At 37.9% G+C, this 26,857-nt stretch overlaps 1 protein-coding gene across 3 annotated transcripts in view; it reads right to left on the reverse strand.

Annotated features, from left to right (window-relative positions):
• The window catches only part of cfap61 (cilia and flagella associated protein 61), a 142,063-nt gene that overhangs the window by 96,671 nt on the left and 18,535 nt on the right, over window positions 1-26,857 (reverse strand). For all 3 annotated transcript variants that reach the window (NM_001079044.1, XM_031901802.1, XM_031901803.1), the window contains 9 exon segments: window positions 806-940; window positions 3,061-3,267; window positions 7,097-7,174; window positions 10,731-10,857; window positions 17,973-18,112; window positions 20,154-20,193; window positions 21,434-21,612; window positions 22,097-22,177; window positions 23,792-23,880. In NM_001079044.1, the coding sequence (NP_001072512.1) occupies window positions 806-940; window positions 3,061-3,267; window positions 7,097-7,174; window positions 10,731-10,857; window positions 17,973-18,112; window positions 20,154-20,193; window positions 21,434-21,612; window positions 22,097-22,177; window positions 23,792-23,880 (1,076 nt within the window).

Consider the following 26,857-nt stretch of genomic DNA (forward strand, 5'->3'; position numbering starts at 1 on the left):
AAAAATCAACGGTTCTCTGTTAAAATGTTACTTTGTCCCAAATTAATTATATCACTTATAAATATAAAGAAATATATATTGTTATATATATATATATATATATATATATATATATATATATATATATATATATATATATATATATAATATATATATATATATACACACACACAGAAAAATCATGATATCGACTTCAAGTATTAAATATTTATGAGACACATAAAAAGAGAAGTAGGGACAAAGTAATACTAGCAGGGGCCCTGGCAGTGCAAAAAGACGGACTAAGACAAGAAAATAATATGTTAGATCAGAAATGCCCAACCGACCAGCTCGCCAGATGCCCCCCTTTAGATTAGAGGAACAGAACTTTCATTAGAAGCATCATAAGTGTTTTTTTTTTTACAGTAAGGGCAGTGAAGTTGCGGAATGCAATTCCTGTAAAATGCTCTTCTGTTAATGCCTTTAAGAGGGGCCTGGATAAGTTCTTGAACTTGCTTAACCTTGCAATAATGTTATGCAGTCAAGTCACTTGTTGAGTCCCTTCCTGAGGATGAGGCTTCCATGCACCTTGTAGCATCAAACATACCTGTTTCTTACTGACATGTCCCACTACAGACAGCCTCAAAATCGAGAAAAGAAAAGCACCAGTGCAGCACTGTGCCTTTATTCTGTAAGGGTATGAATGCCAGCTCTTGTGTAATTAAGAAGCAACCTATTGATGCTAAGACAGTAATTCCATCCCATCTGCCAACCCATGTAGAGCCTGGCATGGTGCCTGCTGTCTGCTGCAACTTCTGTTACCCACCTGATCCTTGGAGACCTGCTTTGATGGAGCATTTATGCCAAGCTTTTCCAGAGGAAAGACAATCTGTCGTCTTGGTCGCACGGGAACCATATAATGAAGGGCAGATGACAGAGAATGGGCACAGGGATTCTTAAACTGAAAGACAACAATGTACACTTTAGCATGAAGAATGCCAGCTCTGCTCCTCACAGATGTTTCCTGCACAGTTTAGTAAACACACCATTCTTAACAGCCTTGGCAAAATGTGAGCGGGGGTTAAGGGAAAATAATAGCAAATAAACATAGCCTTGCAGCAGAGGAATGGGTTTCACATAATACCCACCACTAATGAAGATAATTATCAGCATAATTACATTACCATCTCCGTGGGAATGACAGATAAACAAGTGGCTTGCTTTATGGCATTTGTCAGTACCAGGATTTTCCCCCCGAGCTTATTTCTCTGCAGTAATCATAAATCAGTAGCATGTGACTTCAGTACATTCTGTCATCTGCATTTTCTAGGGATGGAACCCCCAACTACATGTGGCAATGAATAATCAGGCTTAATGCATCATTTAAACATGACACATAGAAATAATGTTCTATAATTAATGGCTTTCTTGGCTACTATCCCATAAATCACTTGTAATATATCATGTTTTATGAATCATTTGACCCTTATGCTGAGAGAATACCACACAGACACAGGGACTGGCAACTACTGGCACTCCAGCTGTTGGCCAACTATAAACCCTCAGATCCTTAGTCTTCTAGATCTGCAAAGGCCAAAGTGCCAGAGGTTCTAGGCTCCACCCCCTCCCCTTTAGCTTTTAAATCCCCAGCTGCAAAAAGCCGATGGTCTACAAGCCTGCCCTTCAAACCTATGTTAGTACCCACCAAGAGTACATGTTTGCAACAGTGCATTGTGAGGATGTGAGAAGAAAATTGAAACCCAGTGTTCTAGACTAGTGACAGGCAGTGTTGGTAAAGGGTTGCTGCTCTAGAAACTGCATGTGTTAAACTATTTATGTGACTAATATAAACCCACATTTGCCCTTAGGTGAGTTTATTTTACATTATCTGTTACAAACTCCATTAAATATTGGGCACCTAGTTAAACCTGGAAATGCCTTTCACTTTAATGATTTATTTACTTAGAAATGTGCATCTGGCCCTACATTATCATGATCATACATTTAGGGGGTGATTTATCAACGGCAAGTTTGATTTTTTTTCCTCGATTTAAGTTTTTTTGCGAACTTGGAAAAAAAAACTTGAATTTGAGTTGTTGTTCGAAAACTGGAAAAATTCAACATCTAAAAGCTTGTAAACTCCAAAAAATCAAGATATTTAAGTTTTTTATTCAACCGGGTTTTCCTTAATAATAAACAAACATGTGAGTTTATTCGTTTTAGAAAAACAAACTTGAAACTTCAGCCTAAGAGGGCTTACAAATATTTGAAACCATGGATATTGTGCTAAAGAAAGGGGATTTATAATTATTCCTTTGTTTTCACCTGTTAATGCTACATAATGAACATGGCTCAAAGCATGTCATAACTGCCATAAGGCAAACTGGTTACTGGGCTTACAAGCTTAGGGTTGTCCAGGGTCAGACTGGGCCAGCAGAACACCAGGAAAATACACGGTGAGCCATGGCCCTCGTGGTCCCCTCCAACTCGGACCCTATCCAAAGCATTGGTGTTCTCCCACTGACCATCCACCCCGGTTTGTGGCAAAGTTAAGTATAAAGTATGCATGTTTAAGGTGGGGGGTTGGGAGAAGGTATATAGAGGCTTCACTTTCATTACAGAAATGGCATCTTACCACAAACAGCCCAGGAAGCTCCCATTGAATTAGGAAACAAATACACTAATAGAGGTAAGCAGAAACACATATAGCACCATCAGATAATGTAAATGAACTGCAGAGCCCAGAGTTTTCCTGTCCCCAGCCCAATAATCTATAATCCACTGCTGCTTTAAGTTTCCAAAAGTACCTGCTTTTTTTGCAAAAGTTTCTTTAACATCAACTTTGTTGCTTCTTTCCTGCTACTACTACTACTACTACTATCGGTCATGTCCCTATGCTAGTGGCTAATAGAGTTCTCAGCAGGTATGCAACTGGCTTGGTGATTATTTGATTACTCTCAAACTTCAAAACTTTCCGAAGCTAGGCAAGCCATATTCTCTTAAATAAAGTTCAGCCTATGGATTACCAAAACACATTTTAATGCTATCACTGACTTGGACATGGAAGAACTTGATACTTACTTGTTCTTTATTACATGAGGGATATATAGGGTAATATAGAGCAGACTTGTGGGATAGCCGCAGGATTTCTTTAAGGAAATGCCTTCCAAAGTGCATAAATATTGGATTTAGAGCAAAATGGTGAAGGTGCCCGTGTTCCTCCCATTGGTGGTGATTGAAGTAGATAAAATCCTCAATATTGTAGTGTGAGTGAATATACTCAATGTCCTAAAAAAACAGTTAGAAAAAAATGTAACTTAGTCGCTCAGTATGCATATTGTTTTCTCTTACAGTTAGGTGTCCACTGATAGTAGGATTAGGTTAGGGAAATGACCAATTCCCAGGGCAGGCTGGAAATACCAAATCCGGAATTGCCACATGTTAAATACTTTACATGCACTGATCTGGCTTTACAGAGGAAAAGTGCATCCAACATATACAATTATAACTGCGTCACAGTTGACTCAATCCAGAATTATAGAGGGTAATATATTGGTTCCAAGGCAATGTTATATCGTAGATACAGTTCTATCCAATACATCCAGTGTGCCTTAACATAAACATAAGAGACAGGTGAGATGAATAAACCGAACAATAAATTAACTTTTCCCAAATTATCATGTTTTTCCTGGCTACATGGTGGAAGAGGTTTAGGGGCTGGAAATTGGTGGAGATGCTTCAGCTTGAGGTAACGATGCAGGAAGGTGTTCTGATATCCAGGGTGACCACACTTTCAAATTTCTTGGGGCATCCTCTTTAGTTTATATAAGGGGATGGAGCTTTGAATCGATTTTGTCTTGGAGGGGTGATCTGATTTCCACTTCATGGCAATAAGCCTTTTTGATTGTATAAACCACCACCTGTTTGGTAGAGTTTCAGAGAAAATTGGAGCTAAAAGACCAATTTTTCCGTCACTTATGTCCAGCCCACTTAAGGAAGAAAGCATTTAACCGCGATTAAGCCGGATCATGCATGTCAAGCATTTACATATGCTGATCTTCAGGCTATTTCATGGGAAATGTGATGCCAAAAGCTCCGTACTGCATTTTTGCATGGAGTAGCCTGTACTACCAAAGCCTTTACAACTGGAAAAAAAAACAAAAACAAATTTTAACTAGTTCAGATCTTCAGTGTCCTTTTTTAGGATATCAGCAGGAAATAATTCAGAGGTCTGACCTGTTTCTTACGCTAATTCCACATGGGGCTCATGTTGCATTAGCCTTTGAGAAGTAATCAAATAAAATCTATTTTAAAGGCTGATTTTTTGAGGGAGAAAGAGGGGTTTATTTCTTTTCGTCATAAGCATTAATTTATTCATAAATATACATTTGTATCTCAGCTGCTTTACTAATGCGTATTAACGAGCAATAGATGTTTCATTATATCAAGTTTTCCTTTGCATTCATTCATTAATAAGGAATGTGATACTCTGCATTTAGCTATTATCCACCAATACACTGATAATGCACATTGCACAATCTATAACAATGCTGGATAATCAGAGAATGTGATACTCTGCCTTATGCACCAATACACTGTTAATGAGCATACAATATTCTACAATGGTGCTGCATAATGAATGTGATACTCTGCATTTGATATTATGTACCAATAGAATGATAATATGCATAGAATTCTCTGTAATGGTACTGGATATAGAATGTTAAATTTTGCATTTGCTATTATGTGATGTGAACAGAGTTTTCTATAAAGCTGCTATTATGTACCATACCAATGATAATGTGCATACTACTCTCTATAATGATCCTGGTTACATCCACATTTTCAGCAAAATAAAGCACAACATAATATTAATGAATATAATGTGCATTCTGGACTGAGAAGCTATGTAAAATAAAGAAGCATCAACCCCAGAAATGTTAATTGCATAGAGCCTAGAGGTACATCAGAGCTTATGGATGAATTCTCATTTGCAGAGGAAACAGTATGGAACTGTTGGTAATTCATATTAAAAATATTAATACATAGGTGCATTGTGGGAGCAATTCTGTATGACCAGACAAACAAGTAACTACTAACAATAAGTGAAACTTAATGAGGTATTCAAAATATGTTCTCATCATGTACCTGTGCCCATTCTCAGCCTCCCTTTGCCCCCCTCCGCTGCCCCCCTCTATAATCTCCACAAGAGCTATTGGGTTCAGAAGTCTCCTTGTATGCAAACGTGCACTGAGTTTAACAGCGCCATCTTTTGCCTCTTCTGATCCTCTTCTGTCAGTTCTCCGATACAGATCTTGCAGGAACATGCGCAGTTGAAGCTGATTCAGGACAGGACATGAATTCAACTGCGCATGCTTCTCCATGTCCGTGTCGGTGTCTAACAGAAGAGGATCAGAAGACAGGGGAAGATGGACCCTTTGAACTCCGCTGTGCAAGTCTGCAAATTTATGGCAGGTCAGGGAGACTTCTGAAAGAACAGATGCTTAAGGAGGGAACTTGGAGGGGGGCAATAGAGGGGGGGCTTAGGGTTTAATTCTCCTTTAATTAAGAAAACTACAGATTAGTGATGAGTTTTTCGGATTATATGCGACCCCTTTCCTTTCAACCACTAAGGGGGTTATGTTATAAAAGGCACTAAGTTTGTCCTATAGCAAATAATCAGCAGGTACAATTTACTGGTCCCCTGTTAAAAGCAAACATCTTATTGGTTGCTATGGGTAACTGTTTCTGGGCAAACTTAGAGCCTTTATTACATAAGGGGGCAAGTGCATAATGCACATGCATAAGTTGGGATCCTGCCTCTACTGCACATGTGCAAATTGGCATTCAGCGCCAGAGCAGGGAAGTGCCAGTGACATAGCCAAGCTCCAACAAAGTAGAATCGTAAAAGCAAAGATTGTGGACATTGCAGGCAGCAAAAAGGAATGTGTCTCTAACTACTACGCTCATATAGCAATGTCATTTGGAGGGTTTCATTGGTCTCTTAAGCTGGCCATACACGTGGCGATCCGACGATGTTTCGTACGACCATCGGTCGCACGAAACATCGTCAGATCCGCCACACACCATTCAGGGCTGAATCGGCAGGTAAGGAGGTAGAAACAATAGGATTTCTACCTCCTTCTGCCGATTCAGCTCTGAAGGGAGAATTTTGGTCAGGCGCCTTCTATGGCGCCCGATCAAAATTTTCTAACTTGGCCGATCGGCGAGCCGACCGATTTCAGCAGCTTCCTGCGATATCGGTCGGCTCGCTGACATGCCATACACGCACCGATTATCGTACGAAACGAGGTTTCGTACGATAATATCGGTGCGTGTATGGCCACCTTAAGTAAGTTCCTTCCATTTTACTGGTAACCTGTAAGTTAACCACACATTTGTAGCAAAATTAGATGAATGTATCTTGTAGTTAATGTAATCTCAAACTCTGTAACACTCTATCTTTCTAACAAACAAACAAACAAACAAAAAGGGAGATCAATGAGCATTCCCTGGCTCCTACTTCACTAGTTCATTTAATTCATTCTGTGCCAGTACATAGCTTTTCAAAAATAATGTTTTTTTGGTTACAAATTTAGAATCATAAAGTTGCTACGCCACCATACAACAAGGTAAGGGTAATGACACATGGAGATACTTGTAGCAAACTACATGTAGTAGTTGTCTACAACTATTAGTTAATAGTCAATACTATTAATTGTCGCTACATGTGTCTTAGCAGAGACAATTCTCAGGGTATTTTACACCGTCTTTTTGTCGTCTCACCAAAATATAATGCATAATTAATTTCACAGATTTTACATTTCCTGGATTTTACACCATTTTTTCTGTTCCACTGAAAAATGTAAAATGGTTCTACTGTACAATGGAAGCAATTACAGTGGTGCTGGTCTATAAAAATAGACAATATATTTTGATCGATCCCCATTTTTTGTACATTCAAAGCAATTTGGGTTAGAACACCCGCACCATTATACTATAATTATCCTTGAATTGTATATTTTATGGGACCTTTGAAACTGAAAGTGAAACTCTGCATAAACCTCGGATTATTTATGTGTTTCTACAAAAGTAAAGAACAAGCAGCAAACTTTACCTTTTCATTTCTGATAACAGAAACACCGACAATCTGATTTGCAACTTCAGCTACAAAAGCTTGAACAGGGGTCCCGTCCTAAAGGAAACAGCATGTGCAACTGTCATATTCATAAATTATAAAGTCAGCAGGGGTACTACAGCTATGGCATGTGATAAATACTTTATATATCTGCTTTTAGAATGAGCGTGTACCACAGTTGGTAAACATAGGGGCACATTTACTAACCCACGAACGGGCCGAATGCGTCCGATTGCGTTTTTTTCGTAATGATCGGTATTTTGCGATTTTTTTCGGAAAATTGACGCAACTTTTTCGTTACCAATACGATTTGCGCGAAAAAACGCGAGTTTTTCGTAGCCATTCCGAAAGTTGTGCAAAATCTGCCGATTTTTTCGTAGCGTTAAAACTTGCGCGAAACATCGCGCCTTTTAAGTTTTAACGCTACGGAAAAGGCGCGACTTTTCGCGCAAGTTTTAAAGCTACGAAAAAAATCGCCAGATTTTGCGCAACTTTCGGAATGGCTACGAAAAACTTGCGTTTTTTCGCGCAAATCATATTGGTAACGAAAAAGTCGCGATAATTTCCGAAAAGTCGTAAAGTCGCCGAAAAAACCGCAAAAAATACGAAAAAGTCGCAAAATGTTCGTTTTCCAATCGGAATTTTTCCAATTCGGTTGGAATTCGTGTCTTAGTAAATCAGCCCCATAGTGTACAAAAAGAACACAAAAAGTTTATTACAACAAATATATAAATGTACTTTTAAATTAAAATGTAATTCTGCACATAGTTTAGATCTCTCTTAATAAACATGTATGTATGTATATTTTAATTTACATATCACTACTTATGTATGCAGCACTGTACAGCAGAAAAGTAAATTAATAAACAAACAGGGGGTCTATGGTTTTGAAACTGTATCATTTCAATTATGATGTATCTGATTGACATGTTTATTTTTTACTTTTGATAAAACGTTTTTAATACTTGTAATGCTAAACTAAAAACCTATTAAAATTGATGCACTGATGAAAAAAAAAACCAAAACCAAACAGGGGGTCATTACAATAATAGATAAATTAATACAAAGTTCAATAATGAATGCAAATAAATAAAAAGTACAGTTGCATTAAAGATTTCACAGTGCTAAGTGACAAAGAGACAAGAGGATAGAGGTCCCAGCCCTGTAGATCTTACAATCAAAATGGAGGATATGAGGATATTAGTGCTATAGGTTACAGTGGGTGACACTGCAATTTAAGTGCCAATTCCCATGCGAGTGCTCCAAGAGGAGTTTATCTTTTACAGACAATAAGGGTATGTACACATGGATGGTTTGACCTGCACTGACATGGTGATTCAGTTCTTTAGCATTTAGCTCCTATTCCTGACCAATGAGTGCTGAAGAAGAGAATGCAGCCAGTGCAGGTAATTGCTACCATTGCTGATAGAAATGCCATGATCTGTTTTTACTTACACAGCAACCAAACTGCACATATCTCCTCCTGAAGCCTACCAGCCAGTTATACTGCACATAAGCCCAGTGACCTTTTTGACCACTCTGAGGCACACTGTGATTTTCCAGCTCTACTGGAACCTCCTTGGTTCTTTCCAAGTGTGCACACAACCTTAAATAATAGGTACCATTTTCTTGAAACCAGATACTGCTCAAGGATCAGGGATATCTGTTATGGTTGATCAACATGAATGAAGGAAAAAGATGACAATGCTGTTTGTAGGAATCCTAACAAGGCACAAAGCCTTTTTTATTAACAGGGCTAAAATATATGTTGCAATATTTCTGGGCATAGCCCTTCCCCATCTGCAGAACATGCCCAAGTCCTGAGGTCAAACCATTTAAGAAACAGAGGTACTATTTAAAAATTGAGGTATCGTGCCATGAATCTAAACAAGCTGGATCAAATATTCCTGGAACAGTGGGCATAGGCGGATTTTCAATAAGGCTAGGGGAGGCTAAGCCTCCCCAAACCTGCTCTGGCACCCTAAAAATAAAATAAAAAAACCTGGCTCTGTTTCTGCGCTGTCCTGCAAATCTTCTCCTGTCTCTGCAAGCTCTGGGTTCTGCTCTTATCAGCTGTGCTCTGATTGGATCTTTCTTCTTGTATATTCTCCAATCAGAGCACAGCTTTCTTGACAGACAGTAAAATTGACCAATCAAGACACAGATGCAGACAGGGATTGGGAAATTTTGCAAACTGCAGAAATGAAGACTTAAAAAAGAAGAATCTGCAGACTGTAAGTTTACCCATGAACCAGCTTTGAACTTTGCTGCAGTTTTCATCCCACAGGTACTATACTGTATATGTTCTAAAGGCTGAGTCACTAGCTGGAATTAAATTGTTTTTTGTCATCTGACATTTATAATATCCCCTACCCTAACAGATGGAAGGTAAGTTAATTTTTCCCCCTGACAAAGCTCATTGTGCTTTTATATATTTGTTATGGTTTTTTGCACATTCTATTTTTTTTTACTTTTGTCATTGTTTTTTTCATTTATAGTAAGTTACAGTGGGGCCAATGCTGTGTATCAGTGCCAGTGTTATAGTGCCAGGGCCTGAATATCTGCCATCTGTACCCACTGCTCCTCATGGCATATAATGTGCTGGTTTTGTATATAAAGACTGCATCTCGCTGTATATAACGTGCCTGGGATGTCAGTACCTGCTGCCTCACTTTCTATAAAGCTAACTTAAACACATCTAATGGGGAGGTTCACTTTTAAGTTAACTTGTAGTATATTATAGAATGGCCTATTCCTAGCAACTTTGCAATTGGTCTTCCTAGTTAATTTTATATAGTTTTTGAATAATTTGCCTTTCGCTTCTGCCTCTTTCCAGCTTTCAAATGAGGGTCACTGACCAAAAAGTATTGCCCTGTGAGGCTACAGTTTTATTTTTCCATGCAGGCCCCTTAACTATTCATATTCCCATCTCTTGTTTAAACCACTACCTGGTATATAAGACCCTAGCAACCAGATAGCTGTTGAAATACCAAATGGAGAGCTGCTGAACAAAAAGCTAAATAACCGAAAAACCATTAAAAATAAAAGAGGACCAATTGCAAATTGTCTCAGAATATCAGTGTCTACATCATATTAAAAGTTAATTTAAAGGTGAACTACCCCTTTAACCTAACTGAACACAAATGTTTAGAGAACCCCTAACAGAAGTGCACGTATGAATGCTTTTACATCCTAAGCATTTTAGGGTTAAAAAAATCCCCCCCACCCGCACTTTTGCACAGTATCCCTGGGAGTCAGTGGGTATTTGGGAGGTTAATTTTTTACACCAGCAGTGAATCCACTAAGTGTCACATTAGCTGTAGGTCAGTCTGTGTATGGGCCATCTTTAGCCTCCCCAAACAAAAAAGTCACCCTCCGCCTATGACAGTGGGCCAAAATGACTCCCAAACCCTGAAAACAATTAAAGCTGTTATTGCAACATAGGGTTACTCTACAAAATATTAAAGTAATGCAAATGGTACATTTCCATTTTTTTTTTATTCACTATTTATAATTTCTTGTTCTGAGCTCCATGTAATAATGCAATTTATTAATCTTCAATATGGCAAACTATTTATCATAATTCCTCACTACACGTCACTTGTACACTTACATCATCTCTCCGTGCTTGGTTGTAGATTTGCAAATCACCCAAAATGCTTTCTTGAGGGTGTAGGGTCTCTAGGAGGCTTCTGATATTGTGTATATCATTGCTCCTCACTGCTCTGACTTTTATTGAGCTGAAAATAAAATATGTAATGCATGAGTCAAGTTATTCAGGTCAATGTGACACACCAAGGCACAGGTAGGGTGGCCTACTTTGGTAACAAAGGAAGAAGAAATTGCCAATGGCATTAAAAAACAGTTCTATCTGTTAGTGCGAATAGCACATTTATATTAAGGAAGGAATATTATAGTGGCAAAGTGATAACAAAAGCCTCTGCTATCTCTTGAAACCCTTAACTGAGTTATTTGTAACACTGCAATATTCTAGTATCTTTTAAAGGGCCATATCTGGTGATGTTGCCCAGTTATAAGAACAAGAGTAAGAGTGCATAATATGATAATATCTTGGGTACCACGCTAAGGAATGATCCATAAGAATGATTCCAACAAAAACAATGGAACTGATTACAGGTCCCAAGTTCAAACTTTGCATCCATATTATTAGTACTACTAAACAAGTTATACCTAAGGTTAGCTGTACAGCCTCATTAGAGACCACATCAAATGTAGACTGGATAATGTTATGGTAATGAAAAAGTTAACTGCTAACCCACTTTAATAAAATCTGGACACCATGGTTACTATATAGAGAAATTGATGGAGGAGGTTTTGACGCCACCTTGGGTGCACCCCCTCTCTCCCAATAGTAATTTAGGATAAGCCATTATTGTTATTAAATCAATATGTATAGATAAAATATAACGTAAGAGAACAATATTTTATGTGTGTTTTGAAAATATGAACCATCATTTTGAGTTTTGTTCTGTTTTGTTGTTTATTCATTCATCTATCCCACATAGGAATTTCATAATATACCTAAAAGGATGAATTAGCTATTGATATTTATTCCTAAGGATATTGATGTGGATTTCTAATACATGGGACGTAAAAGCTAAAAATAAATAAACAGAAAAATGATCCCATAAATGAAATTGCATATTAACTACAGTGGCTTGCAAAAGTATTCGGCCCCCTTGAACTTTTCCACATTTTGTCACATTACAGCCACAAACATGAATCAATTTTATTGGAATTCCACGTGAAAGATCAATACAAAGAGGTGTACACATGAGAAGTGGAACGAAAATCATACATGATTCCAAACATTTTTTAAAAATAAATAACTGCAAAGTGGGGTGTGCGTAATTATTCAGCCCCCTTTGGTCTGAGTGCAGTCAGTTGCCCATAGACATTGCCTGATGAGTGCTAATGACTAAATAGAGTGCCCCTGTGTGTAATCTAATGTCAGTACAAATACAGCTGCTCTGTGACAGCCTCAGAGGGTGTCTAAGGGAATATTGGGAGCAACAACACCATGAAGTCCAAAGAACACACCAGACAGGTCAGGGATAAAGTTATTGAGAAATTTAAAGCAGGCTTAGGCTACAAAAAGATTTCCAAAGCCTTGAAGATCCCACGGAGCACTGTTCCACCGATCATTCAGAAATGGAAGGAGTATGGCAACTGTAACCCTACCAAGGCACGGCCGTCCACCTAAACTCACAGGCCGAACAAGGAGAGCACTGATCAGAAATGCAGCCAAGAGGCCCATGGTGACTCTGGGGGAGCTGCAGAGATCTACAGCTCAGGGGGGGGAATGTGTCCATAGGCAACTATTAGTCATGCACTGCACAAAGTTGGCCTTTATGGAAGAGTGGCAAGAAGAAAGCCATTGTTAACAGAAAACCATAAGAAGTCCCGTTTGCAGTTTGCCACAAGCCATGTGGGGGACACAGCAAACATGTGGAAGAAGGTGCTCTGGTCAGATGAGACCAAAATGGAACTTTTTGGCCAAAATGCAAAACGCTATGTGTGGCGGAAAACTAACACTGCACATCACTCTGAACACACCATCCCCACTGTCACATATGGTGGTGGCAGCATCATGCTCTGGGGGGGCTTCTCTTCAGCAGGGACAGGGAAGCTGGTCAGAGTTGATGGGACGATGGATGGAGCCAAATACAGGGCAATCTTGGAAGAAAACCTCTTGGAGTCTGCAAAAGACTTGAGACTGGGGCGGAGGTTCACCTTCCAGCAGGACAACGACCCTAAACATAAAGCCAGGGCAACAATGGAATGGTTTAAACCAAAACATATCCATGTGTTAGAATGGCCCAGTCACAGTCCAGATCTAAATCCAATGGAGAATCTGTGGCAAGATCTGAAAACTGCTGTTCCCAAACGCTGCCCAACTAATCTGACTGAGCTGGAGCTGTTTTGCAAAGAAGAATGGGCAAGGATTTCAGTCTGTAGATGTGCAAAGCGGGTAGAGACATACCCTAAAAGCCTGGCAGCTGTAATTGCAGCAAAAGGTGGTTCTACAAAGTATTGACTCAGGGGGCTGAATAATTACGCACACCCCACTTTGCACTTATTTATTTGTAAAAAATGTTTGGAATCATGTATGATTTTCGTTCCACTTCTCACGTGTACACCACTTTGTAATGGTCTTTCACGTGGAATTCCAATAAAATTAATTCATGTTTGTGGCTGTAATGTGACAAAATGTGGAAAAGTTCAAGGGGGCCGAATACTTTTGCAAGCCACTGTATGTTAAATTTGTTTCGATACGCCAATTACATAAAAATTGTAGAGAAGTTAATGCCTCTATTGGTTCCAAACTGATTCTGGCAAGCTTGTTTGGGGTAAGAAAACAGGGCATGCTGGTAAACCTGTACAGTATAAGCAAGCGTGCTATGGAGATCTGACCTACTGCTGACTGCACATTCCCAAGGGTCCTAGGTTCTATTACAGTCTGGGTACTATGTACATGAAGTGTATATATTCTCTGTGTATTTGTGTGGGTTTCCACCAGGGGACTTCCGTTATCTCCCACACTTCAGAAACATACAGGAAGGTTAACTAATTTCTGATAAAACTGCCCCTTATGGAAATGTGGAAATGTGAGATTAGAGCTGACCACAGAACAATTCACCCAATTTATATTCATTCCTATGGGATATTTACAAGCATATTTATGAAATGGTGAGTTTTAACTTTCACCCATAAATACACTTCTAAAAATCCTATAGAAATGAATAGAATGTGTTTTTTCTGTGATGAGCTCTAATCTCATTTTGCTAAATCTGCCCTTATGTGTATGTGTGCCTGTAAACTCCACTAGATAAGCTTGAAAAAAGGTCAAGTAAGGCCTGAACTGTTGCTTTATCTGAGGTCGAGCTATGTGTATCCAATAAAGGCATTTTTATGACGTGCTGTATGCTGTTCTTCTTGTATAAACTCCAATAGATCAGAGATTGTATTCAGTTATGGATAACCCTGTAAAGCCCTGAAAATATATCAGTGCTATATTCTAAAGCATTCAGAAAACCCCTGAATAATCCTAATACCACAATGAAGCAGATAATGAAATAATTCAACAGTTTATTCAACAAATCCTATAAAGTGTTGTACAAATATGTACTCCTTGTCCACACAGTATGAACAATATATGCAGGGCAGAACTGGTCTGCTAGTCCCTGATTCTCCACTGAGACAACACATTAATTCCCCCATTATGTTGGTATGCCTCAAAGCTCTATGCTAAGCTTCTATCTATACAGCATGTATTCCTGTTCTCTAGGATAACCCATTTCCTAATTTGGTTTGAAATATCATCTATCTATATACATTAATCCTTTTACTAGCATGTACCATTACAACATATTCAATCAAAAATCTCTGATAATCTAGTAATTATCATCCCCCGGATGCAGTGGTTTTTCAACTCCCTCCTACCTCTGTATTAAGTGTAATATAATAGTGGATAGAGATTCCTTCAGTACACACCACATATTGCCCAGGATTAACCTTTCTTTCTTCCCTGTACTACATTAGCCTTGTAGTTAAGGGTCAGATTTACCGAAAAGTGAAATTAGAGCTCACTACAGAAAAATTCACCCACTTTCTATTCATTTCTCTAGTCTCACATTTTGATAAATCTACCTCTAGGCTTTCCATGTCACTTCTATAATATAGAGGCCCATTTTTCAACGTTTTGATTTTAGTTGTTTTAGAGTTTTTTCAAACCACGAATAAACTCATATCCACTAAAATCTTGATCGACTAGTTATTTATTAAAAAATCCCTATATAAAAAACATGAATGAATTAAAATGTGTAACAAAAATGAAAAGCTCACAATTTTCATAAGCATTCATGCACTTGCAAACAAAAAAACCCAAATAACTCTAAAATCACAAATTAAATAAAGATTGTTACAATTTGGTGGAATTCATAAAAAAAAAAAAGATTATGGGAAACTAGAAACTCAGCCCTAGCTGTTTTGCCTCCAATAATTGTTAATTATATCTTGGGATCAATTACAAACTACTGTTTTATTATAACAAAGAAAAAGAAAATCAGTTTTAAAAATGTGAATTATTTGATTAGAATGGAGTCTATGGGAGATGGCTTTTCCGTAATTCTGAGTTTTCTGGATAACAGATCCTATACCTGTATATGGTAAAATGTTTAAAATGGAGTAGTTAACACTCCCCAAACTATGGTGTAAGCAAACAGGGTCGGATTGGGACACCGGGAAAAATCCCTGTGGGCCCCGGCTCTAGTGGGCCCCAGCGGCCCAGACCCGACCCTTGCAGGTGCTACCCCTGCCCGACCGCTCCCCCCCCGACACATTAAATTTATGCGCTCGGGGGAGGACGTTGGGTGGGGTGCCCTGCGAGGGGGGTTAGGGGGCCCCTGTGGGGGGGGGGTTAGGGGACGCGGCTGGCGGGGGCACCTGCAGGTCACCTGCAGGACCCCCCAGTCTGACCCTGTAAGCAAACATGGTGGGACACAATAGAACTCATTTACAAATGCAAGTGCAAGATACTAGAATGGGAGTAAAACTAAGCACACATTGACACGATTCATGCTCCAAGGAACTCTAATGAATTTGTTGGAATAGATGCTAGAGAAACATGGAATTGCATCCTGCACCTCACACAAATTTCAGAGTTCCACTAGCAGGTTTCCTCTACAGACACAACTTGTACCAAATGAATTGAACACTAATAATAGGAGCAGTGCCACTGTCCGTTTGATTGGGTACACTAATGTTACACTAACAGTTTTATAAATGCCTCTCAAAAAACATAATCACATGCTGCACATTTCTTAAGAAAGAGGGACTGGAAACCCAAAACAGTGTAAGGGTTTGTGGCCTTTGTAGCTCAATTTTGTTGCTATTTTGACATTTATTAATGTTTTTGTCTTACTTATTGATTTATTATTATATATTATTATTATTATATTACTTATATTACTATATTATTACTGAACTCACTGTTTTAATGTGTGATTGGTAACAATGAATAAGCAAGTAGACCCTTGGCAGAGCTCCCTGTATGCAATAATATTAACTAGTTGCACTATGAGTGTTTCTGACATACAATGTGATTATATTTATTGGGAGGCTTTTATAACATTTGTGTGTGAGTAACTAACCGTAGGAGGGATTGACACTTTTTACTTTCGCCAATTAAGACTTCTTACATTGCAACTTAGGGGGCTAGTTCCAGTTCTTCAGCAGTACTGCACCATTAGGTGTTATGGGCTTCCTCTCTGTATTATATACCCTTAAGACACTGGCAGTTAATAGGTCATTCATTATTTACTGTATTTATAACTGGCATATTTACACTGGCATAAACAGAGGTAAAGGCTTGGCTTTAGGTGATAACATTTTGCTTCAGTTCCAGGAGCTAGCTAAAAGGGTCAGATTATGTTCTGCGTACCTGGAGAATGTCTATTGGCTCAATGGCTGACATCATGTAGTAAAATAATACAACTTGTCACACGATGCATGCAATTTACTGAACAAAATGGCACATTAGTTGGTCTGTCATCTTCTGTGCACTTACTGTTATTGTGACTTTTCAGTCTTTGAACATTCTCATTTTCTCTCCAGACAAGTGACCACATTAGTCACTTGTTATCTCTATAATGCAATTTGTACTTATGCAATTAGATCGCACAGGAGAATTATCATCCATAAAAAACAAATTATAAAATAATAAATGGTGTCTGAGTTGTTTGTCTAATAAATTCAAAATGCATTTACACCAAATTTGAATATTGCTTTCTAGTTTTATTGTGGCATTTTCTGGGGGCTTTCAGGAACTGACGCAAAGTTTATCTTTTTTATATATATATTTCTTTAAAGTCTGGGCTCCAGGAAACCACCAGAAATACATAATCAACAGAAGACATATAATTAATTATGCTCAGTGTTCTTATCTTTGCGATCTGTGCTCATTAATTAAGGCTCTGTCCTGTAGCCCTGATAGATGTCTGGATCCCATTATCCATTTGATTAGCTACTGTATTCTTTTAGCCTTCAACTCTGCTACGCTGTGTACATGAAAATTGCAACTCCATGCAAAAACTTTAATAATTTTACATTAAAAAGATGAATCACAGAATGCAAATACAGCATTAACCTTTTGGTGACTACAAGCAGTATTGAATTTATTAATTGGAAACCTGTGGAGGTGAGATGAATGCATGCAAGGCTACAAATTGCACCAGCATGAAGGACTATTTAGACATCCGCTCCTGTCCTTTTCTACTTTGTATAACTCTAGTCCTGTAGTTACTGATACCCTCTGACCACAATCACTGTTTTACCAGTTGGCACTGCAGGTCATCCATGACCTGGACACTACTTTAAGCCAATAATCATGCCTGTTTTTGCTCTGAAATAATTATAAGTGTGACTGTGTTTACTTCTGGCTACTCTAAACCTGGCCACACATATGCTAGTTGCCTAATGATCCACTTTATAAATAAATGATGAAGATGATAACGATGAATAGAGCCATGGATGCCAATCTGCACTGCCGTGCATATATGATAATGCCAAAAGAGAAGATGCTCTGCACAGTTTCAGAGTTACCATAACTCCCTGCTTAAGCATTAGTCACCAATGATTAGTAAGAAATAAGTGCAATGCAATTCAGTTTGTAACTATCATATCATATATACAAAGGCAAAGGAACTTCCTGATACCTGTCTTGGCACTGAATGGATTCAAAGGCAGCTCTAAAGTTGTAAAGGCTTCTATTTTCACCATACTTCATGTCTAATTAACTGTAATTACAGTTACAATGACAGTATTTTCTGCTTACCTAATAAGAGCAGCGCGATGGAACACATACAGTTCCTGGGATAAAGTGCAGGTGCTCAAAGGGACTACGCGTACAAAGTTTTGAAGAAGAGGAAACTCGGGTGTCAGATGAGGAACCGTGATGACGCAAAAGTCTTTGTCCTTGAAATACATGGAAAATATTTTTAACCTGCTGTACAATACTGAACATGTACCTCTGAAACATGCATTTAACTCAATGGAAAGCAAAGCAGAGCAAAGGAAAGCTGCTCACAGCCATAGGACTGGATTTCCTTCAAATTTCAAAACAGGCAAAAAGGTATTATTAGTGAATGAAAACCTTGTATTCAGAGCCTTAACAATACTCTTCAAAAATACAGATTGTGTCACCTATACACAAAGCAGCCATCCAGTGGCACTGGCAGTGACTTTTTCACTCAAGCTAAATTAACTATATTTTATATAATATATCCCAACAATTCTGAAAGACCTGGTACTCATGCAGCTTTTGTATGATAAACTAGGCCTGTTTAGGCACAGTTTATTCCTTCTTGGATACAAACTCTGTGCCATATTGGTAAATACTGTTACTTACCAATGGTTTCTCTCAGTTAACAGTTAACTAACAGTTATGTTTATTAAAAGTTTCATTTGTTTTACAAAAAAGACAAACACAAAGAATACAATTTAAACTTAACATACTGAAGGCATCAATTGACTATATTAAAGCTTCCCAGGTGCATAGATAAAGTCACACTATTGTTGTTTCATTATCACAAGCAGAAAACTTATTAAATATATCTTTAATTAGAAATTGACTAGCTGTAATACGGTGTATAGTTACATTTTCAGTTTGAACAGTTACCCTAAATAAACTGTGCTATTATCAAAAAGTGTTCCTGATGACCAGTGGGAAAGTATGAGATTATTTAATGTAGTAAGGGGAAGGGGGTGAAATCTCATTAAAGAGATTAATCTTGAGCTTGTGGTAGGTGCTCACCCATCAAAATGGACCAAATTTTATCAAATATTTTAAGAAAACCCCTCTTATATTATGTGATCCTATATAAAGGGATGTATTGGCTAACAAGTTCAAACCAATGCTGGACTGAAGGAGCTAGATTAGGCTTCCATCTCATGGCTATCAACCATTTGGCCCGAATAAACAAAAAGGTTCATTATTTGTTACTTTATATTAGAGGATCAAAAGCCTCTTGAGGAGCCCATAAAAAATGTAAATTTGGCACAGACAAGTGCACAACATCTTTCCTAAATACAGCCCTAGGACGAGGCATACATGTCTACTATGTATAAAATCAGAACAAGAGGAGAAGCCCATTTTCCATTGTTACTTCAAATAGAATAATTAGGTCAACTTTGCATTGTAACATCAAAGAATATTATTGACTAGATGTCTCCAGGAATCTGAACAAGTATGTGGGGCATGGGAAAATGTTTGGGCTTGCCAGAGGCAAGTTGCACCCAAAAGCTATTACCTGTTGTGATAATCATGGTATTAAGATTTGAACTTGCTACTGCAAGGCCCACAATTATAGAGGAGTCAAGAAAAAAAATTGCCAGGAGAGGCAATTTCTGCACATAGTAATGGGACATGTAAGGTTGGATGTAATATGACATAGCTGTTGCAGTTACCACCTGTGTTGAGCACTACTACTAAAGACAGCTGTTTATAACTGTAGCTGCTATAAAAGGGGTGTGGGATGAGGTCCAAAAAGGTGCAAAACATCAAACTAAGCCACTATGTAGGCCTTTAATTGGATATACTGTATGTGCCTGCTTGATGCACATACTCTGCAAAATAAACTTGCATATGAAACAAATATCTAAACTGCAACATTAAACAGACATAAGGCATATTTATCAATGCTATTTAACTTATGCTAGGGCTCATTTACTAATAATGCACACATAGATTTTGTTTCAATCCTAACTCTGATACAGACACTGGTGCCAATGCCATTGCCCAGTTTTTAGGCCATCACAGCTTTCACTTTTTGGCACTGCAGTTCTGTATCTTACAACAGGCAAGAGTTGGTGGCAGCACAGGTTTACACTGGTTTATAGAGGCCTCATACATACCAGTGCATTAATACTCCTTAAAAGCTACAACAGGCATGTCATACTTTAAAACTAAGAAAAATGTAAGATTTGCACATAAACAATTTGGGTATTTTATACTTACAGGGAACAGACTGAATGCATAGCTCAAAAAATCCACAGACCTTAAAAAAAACAAAACAGTGGATTTTAATAAAAAATTACAAAAGAAAACTGATTGAAAGGAGATGCAAACCTTGCTACAAAAGGAGAGAGAGAGAATATAACCCATTACAGACTTTTCTGCTGTCAAAACCATCACAAATCTGTCCGTACCATATAACAGTTACTTTGACCCCTTTTGGAGTATGGCAAATAGCATATATTGATCCCTGCTACTCATGGGTGATAACTGATAGACCTGTGGCTATTTGTACTTTGCAGACTGCGTGGGGCAATATATATGAGCCCTTATATCAGTGATTCCCAACCAGTGGCTTGTGAGCAACATGTTGCTCATCAACCCCTTGGATTGGTTGCTCTCAGTGTCTCCAAACCAGGTAGTTATTTTGTAATTACTGACTTGGTGTTAAGTTTTGGTTGAATAAAAACAAGATTTCCTACCAAATAAAGCCCCCTGTAAGCTGATAGTGTGCATAGAGGCTGCCTAATAGCCAATCTTAGCCCTTATTTGGCTCCTCCATGAACTTTTATGATGCTTGTGTTGCTCTCCAAGTCTTTTTATATTTGACTGTGGCTCACGAGTAAGAAAGGTTGGGGACCCCTGCCTTATATGGTTTTGCATGAAGACGTACAATATTTACTGAATGTGAAAAAATGTTTTGCTGTACAGTCTGCTACAAATTTTCACCAATACCCTTTGTTTTTTTCCTAGAATCAAAGCATCTTACTGTAGACCTCTATTTGGCAAGGTCCCCAAGGCAGGTGTTCACTGTAAGGCTACAGAGCAAGACTGCTGTGCAAATAAAACAATTTACTTCGCCCCACCTTTGCTACCCTACCTTCTATGGCTTATTCAAATATTGGAACTATACTGAGTCCACAATTTACCACAGACCATTCATGCACTTGTGCCCAAGTGGAATGCACAGGGCTACAGCTTAAGGTTATTAGATTTCCATAGTGAAATCCAGTGTCACAAAGGGGCTGCTGCACATGCAGCAAGCTGGACAAAATGTTTATATGACATGCCCAATTTTTGGCCACTCCTTCATTTCAGTACACCTACTTAACATGACAGCCACATATTTTAATCTGAATATATTTCTCTAGAAAAGCCAAAAAAAATCCAAATCCAATATAATTTATACATATTTCTTCCTTCAGCAACAGAACAGATGCTGTTGTGAATTTATCCATTAAACAAAAGGGGTAAAGTACACATTCTATCTTTTCTAAACTTGCCTTGACTCGTGTTTTTCATCGATACAGAACAGCTGGATACTGAAGGCAGTGACATCACCTTTATATACAGGATGGGGATGCTGGCTCTCGGCTGCATTGCTCCCGCTCTCTGGAGCCCTGCAATTCCTTGTTTGGATGGCATCATCTGCAGCAGGATCCCTGCTTACTAAATCATTGGGCTGCAATAAGGGACAAGGGATTAGCTATTTTCTAATGTGTATTATCTCATTATATTGCATCACCAGTAGCTTAATTCTTAAGTGAAATTCTTTTCAGCCTATATAACATGGATAGGGATTGAATCATTCTTACCAAATGTATCTACCCAGCCTGTCAGACACCCATCAGATATGAGATATATATATGTATGTGATCCCTTATCTGGAAACCCATTATTCCGAAAGCTTTGTGGAAGATGGCCTGCCAGTAATTCAGAGCTTTCTGGATAAGAGGTTTCCAGATAAAAGATCCCATACCTGTACTTGAGTTCCAATACACAGACGCATGGTATGATGAACACTGTCTGTCACATTAAACACAACTGGACAAAATAATCTCCTGGCAGTCTGGTACAAAACATATACAGAAGTTTATGTGCAAAAATGTTGAAAACTCTAAAGATGAAACTGTCACTGATTATAAAGTAATGTAAATGAAACCCACTTCTTGCAATGTATCCTCTTCTCTAGGCCCCATCGTATCATTTCCAGTGGAGACTGTAATTGCATCATTCGTTGAGTCTATCTGTAATGCAAGAGATACTTAACTCTCTATAGAGGATACAGAATAAAGTACAGGTATGAGATCTCTTTTCCAGAATGCTCAGGACCAGGGATTTTCCAGGAAAACATCTACTGCAAAATATTTAAACATTAAATAAACACATGCGGTTTGTTTTCTCACCAATATGGATTTATGCAGCTTAGTTACAAGGTACTATTTTATTATTACAGAGAAAAAGGGAATCATTTTCAAAAATTGGAAGTTTTTGCTTAAAATGAACTCTATGGGAGATGGGCTTCCTGTAATTAAGCTTTCTAAAAAACATGTTTCTACTTTTCTGTGTAAAGACATTTATGCGCACAGTGAAATCTGTGTCAGCTTGGAGTATTCAGTAACCTTTTTTTAATGACTGTTAGATAGCTAACCAAATGCATCCATATGAAATTGTACAGGTATCGGACCCCTCATCCGGAAACCCATTATTCCCGGAAAGTTCCGAATTACGGAAAGGCCATCTCCCATTGACTCCGTTTTAATCCAGCAATTCACATTTTTAAAAATTGTTTCCTTTTTCTCTGTAATAATTAAACAGTACCTTGTAATTGATCCCAACTAAGATATAATTAATCCTTATTGGAGCCAAAACAGCTAAAGCTAAGTTTCTAGTTTCCTTTTTTTTTTTGATGGAACAGAATTCCACCATTTAATTTTTCCACCGGTTTAATTACTGGTTAAATATTTTTTTTTAGTAGACTTAAGGTAGAAGATGGAAAGACTCCTTATCTGGAATACCCCAGGTCCCAAGCATTCTTGATAACAGGTCCCTTACCTGTACTAGAATTCCAAGAAGGAACTCAGTCAAATGAGAATCTCTTTTGCAATTTTTATGCTGCCAAGGAGGTTGTCAAACCCAGTAATAATTGTCTAAAGGTAAATGTGGCAATGAACCACCCAACAATAACCCTGCCTCCCAGTCACCTGAATGGGAAATGCCTATCACCATCAGTAATAGCCATTGTGAATTACCAAAAACAAGTGCATTTTCATGCCCTAGGATTACTTGTGGAAATAGGTGATTATGTGCTTGTGTCCAGACAGTTTATGTTTATATGAGAAAGAGGGTTCTATAACAATGAAGACAGGATGGTTAGAATAGAATCACGAGGATACAAACAGGGAATTCTTGACAGAAGAAGATGGGAAGAGAATCCCATGGGTAATAAAAAGAAAGAAAGATTTAAGAAGCCACTGGCAGTAACTGTTGTAGCTCAGAAAAAAATCTTTATCTACTTCTGGATTAGTACTGCAGGATATTGGGTGCCCTTTAAATTATAGAAAAAAGTGGGGCTCATTTATCAACACTGGGCACATTTTCACCTGGGCAGCAACCAATAGTAACCAATCATATTATTCTTACTGCAGCTGAATGCAAAAGAAAAAGTGATTGCTTACTATGGCTTACTTCCCAGGTGTAAAGTCGGAGCTAGTCTTAAAAGAAAAAAATCTGCTGATTGATATTATTTAAGAGATTATATTTATACTGTATTCTAAGCGTACTGTAATTGAACATACAAAGGTAACAAGGGTAATCAGTGCAGGAACATAACCTCAAAATAAGTCTATTTTTGTTTTTACCTTTTCGTCTGTTGTGTTGTGATCGATGTTATCTTGTTGTGACAACGCAGCAGCAGAAGTCTTACTGTCTTGTCTGCTTAACATTAGATCTAAAAGACATAATTATCACATGCCACATGAAAAGTGACTTCTAAAAGGCCCGGTCCATTAACAAAGGAGTTGTCAGAATTTTCTTTTAAAGCACTCAAGTAATTAAAGCTTCTTGCATAAGGAGTGAAACAGAGACCTAAGCAAGACTCTGGCTTCCATCAACTAAATAGAGTCCTGGGTGCTGCAAAGCATCCCAAGTGCTGTCCCTTAGTACAATTCAACATAATATCTATAATGCAGAGTCTACTTTGGGTTATGCTGCTTTGATGTCCTTATGATATCAACCACAGAAGATTAGCAGCACAGACATACAATTAGGATGTTTTGGATGGTTGCTAGGAAGCATCCCCACTATGTAAAAAGAAAAAAGTAGTAGAAAAGTAAAATTAAAGGTGAACTTCAACCAAAATGTTTTTAGTATAGTGAAATTTTTGCAGGTCATACAGGTTTATTGTAAATGCAACTGTAAGATTTTTTTGTTTTTGTTCTCTGGGTCTGACTCCATGGAATTGACACCGTTTTGATGTCGTCCCAGGGATACAAAAAAATGGGGTTCTACTGTAAATATTAAATATAGTAGTATATATATATATATGTATACAATAAAAAAGTATCGCACTCACAGGACTTGTATCAAAATTCAAAGAAAATAAATTTTGACAAGTCCTGTGAGTGTGATCTTAGCGTGACCACACTTGCACTTGCGCTCATGAGGCCTCCAGTATTTATGCACCGAATCCATAACTTTTGAAAATGGACAAATATTGAATCCTCTGCAAAAGATTCGCCTGACTACTTACCCGTTAAAGTTATGCTTGCATATCTACACTTGATCAAAATGTCAAAACTGCATCAACTGAGAAAAACTGTCTCATTCAGATTTAAAGCCTGACATAACCTTGAGATTTGGTTCTGGTGAATATTTAGGGAAAACACCCACAAAATGATGGCCTATTCCTGAATTCACTGCAATCCTTGTATTCATTGGGAGAAGCATTTACCACAGATGCAATACTTCTTCCTACACATTTACAAAAGAGGTTCCTTAGAGACTATATATAAATAAATGGTACAGGTATGGGACCTGTTGTCCAGAATGCTCGGGACCTGGGGTTTTTCCGGATAAGGGATCTTTCTGTAATTTGGATCTCCATAACTTAAGTCTGCTAAAAATCATTTAAATATTGAATAAAGCCAATAGGTTTGTTTTGCCTCCAATAAGGATTAATGATATCTTAGTTAGAATCAAGTACAAGGTACTGTTTTATAATTACAGAGAAAAAAGAAATCATTTTTAAAAATTAGAATTATTTGCTTATAATGGAGTCTATAAGAGATGGCCTTTTGGTAATTTGGAACTTTCTGGATAACGGGTTCCCTGATAAGGGAGCCCATACTTGTACTGTACTCGTTCAGTCTACAAAAAACACAGCAATAAGGTTAATAAATATGACAGCTCCTAGTCATATGCAAAGTGCAAATATACTATTAAGGAATGTGTAGAACACACTTTCAGGTATGGAACCATTGTCTAATATTTATGGGGGAAATATATGGAATAGAAACCATATTTATTTACCATTTAAATCCACAAATCTACAGCAATGGAAGACAACTCTTTATTCCCAGCTATGGAGAAATGTAACTGGGATCACAGCGGACCCAGTGGTTTTGCATTATATGTAATATGGACCTTAGTAATGAGAGATAACATGACCTAAGCAGAGCTTTATAGCATTTTACTGATTGTGTATTCTGCCCCAGGGGTTTCCAAGGAAGGAATAAATAGCAGCTGCTTCTCTTTCTACTGGTGCAGATTCTCTGTACAGTGTTGGGAGGGATCCCACAAAGCCCGGCAGTGTAAAGACACAAATGAGTCATATTAGGATTCAAATGGTTTGATCTTATCAGTTCCTATACAGTTTCCAGACAGGAGCAAAAGGAAGTGAGTGATATGCAAGCTGGCCCTTTGTTCCTTCTCAGCTCACGTAAAATCGTGAAGGACAAACAAAAGAGGCGCATATCATGAACATGTCACACATAACCTCTATCACTCCACTATGACTCCCAACACAATGGACGAAATTGACTGTTTTTCTCTTCCTTTCAATTAAAAGATGTCTTGACTTTGGTTAGAAAGCTATAAGGAGATCTCACTCACCACCACACTATTACTACCTCCTCCTAACCTACTAGTTTTTTATTAAATTTCCAACGCAATTTGCAGTTATTAAGCATAAATAAATCACTGGGCCTAATTATCAAGCATTCATAATTTGTACTAAGCGTTTTAACAATAATACTTCCTCCCTTCATGCAATACACATCAGGGTGCATTCAGAGAGGTGATAGAGCTCAGCGCTGCTGCTGAGTAACGCTAGGAGGAAGATTTCTTTAAAGTTCAAGTTTGCGAAAAAAAAAAAATACGGAAGTGAAAAAAATAACTACAAAACATACGACTTTACTTTTTAAATGCTAGCTTATTTTAGAAAAAATTAAACAGAATATTCCTGTGTGAATTTTGTCTGAGAAAAAAAGAATCACATTGTTCCATTCATTTTCAATGAGGCTAAAAAGCTTAAATGTTTTAATATACTGGGAAAATAAATAAAGTTGTTAAAGACAATTCTCTTTGACTTCTATTGAACCTTGCCAGCTTTACATACGGGAGTTTTCCTAGCGACTTTTCATTGATAGGCTACCGACTATTTGTGGAACTTAAGCACCCACTTATTGTACAGCGTTGCGGAATATGTTGGCGCTTTATAAATAAATGTTAATAATAATATTCTTAAGAGTATATTCGTGTTAGTGTTTTTTCAGCGAGTTCAATTTGTGAAATAGATTCAAACTTGAATTTTGATAAATCAGCTCATTAGCCTTCCATCTAACAGAATAGTGTAAGCTGGTCATACACTGCCAGCCATCCACAAACTGGGCCAATTACAGCTGATCCTCTGGGCCACCAATCAGATC

This window comes from Xenopus tropicalis, chromosome 5 (genome assembly GCF_000004195.4).
Source record: "Xenopus tropicalis strain Nigerian chromosome 5, UCB_Xtro_10.0, whole genome shotgun sequence".
Lineage (NCBI taxonomy): Eukaryota > Metazoa > Chordata > Amphibia > Anura > Pipidae > Xenopus > Xenopus tropicalis.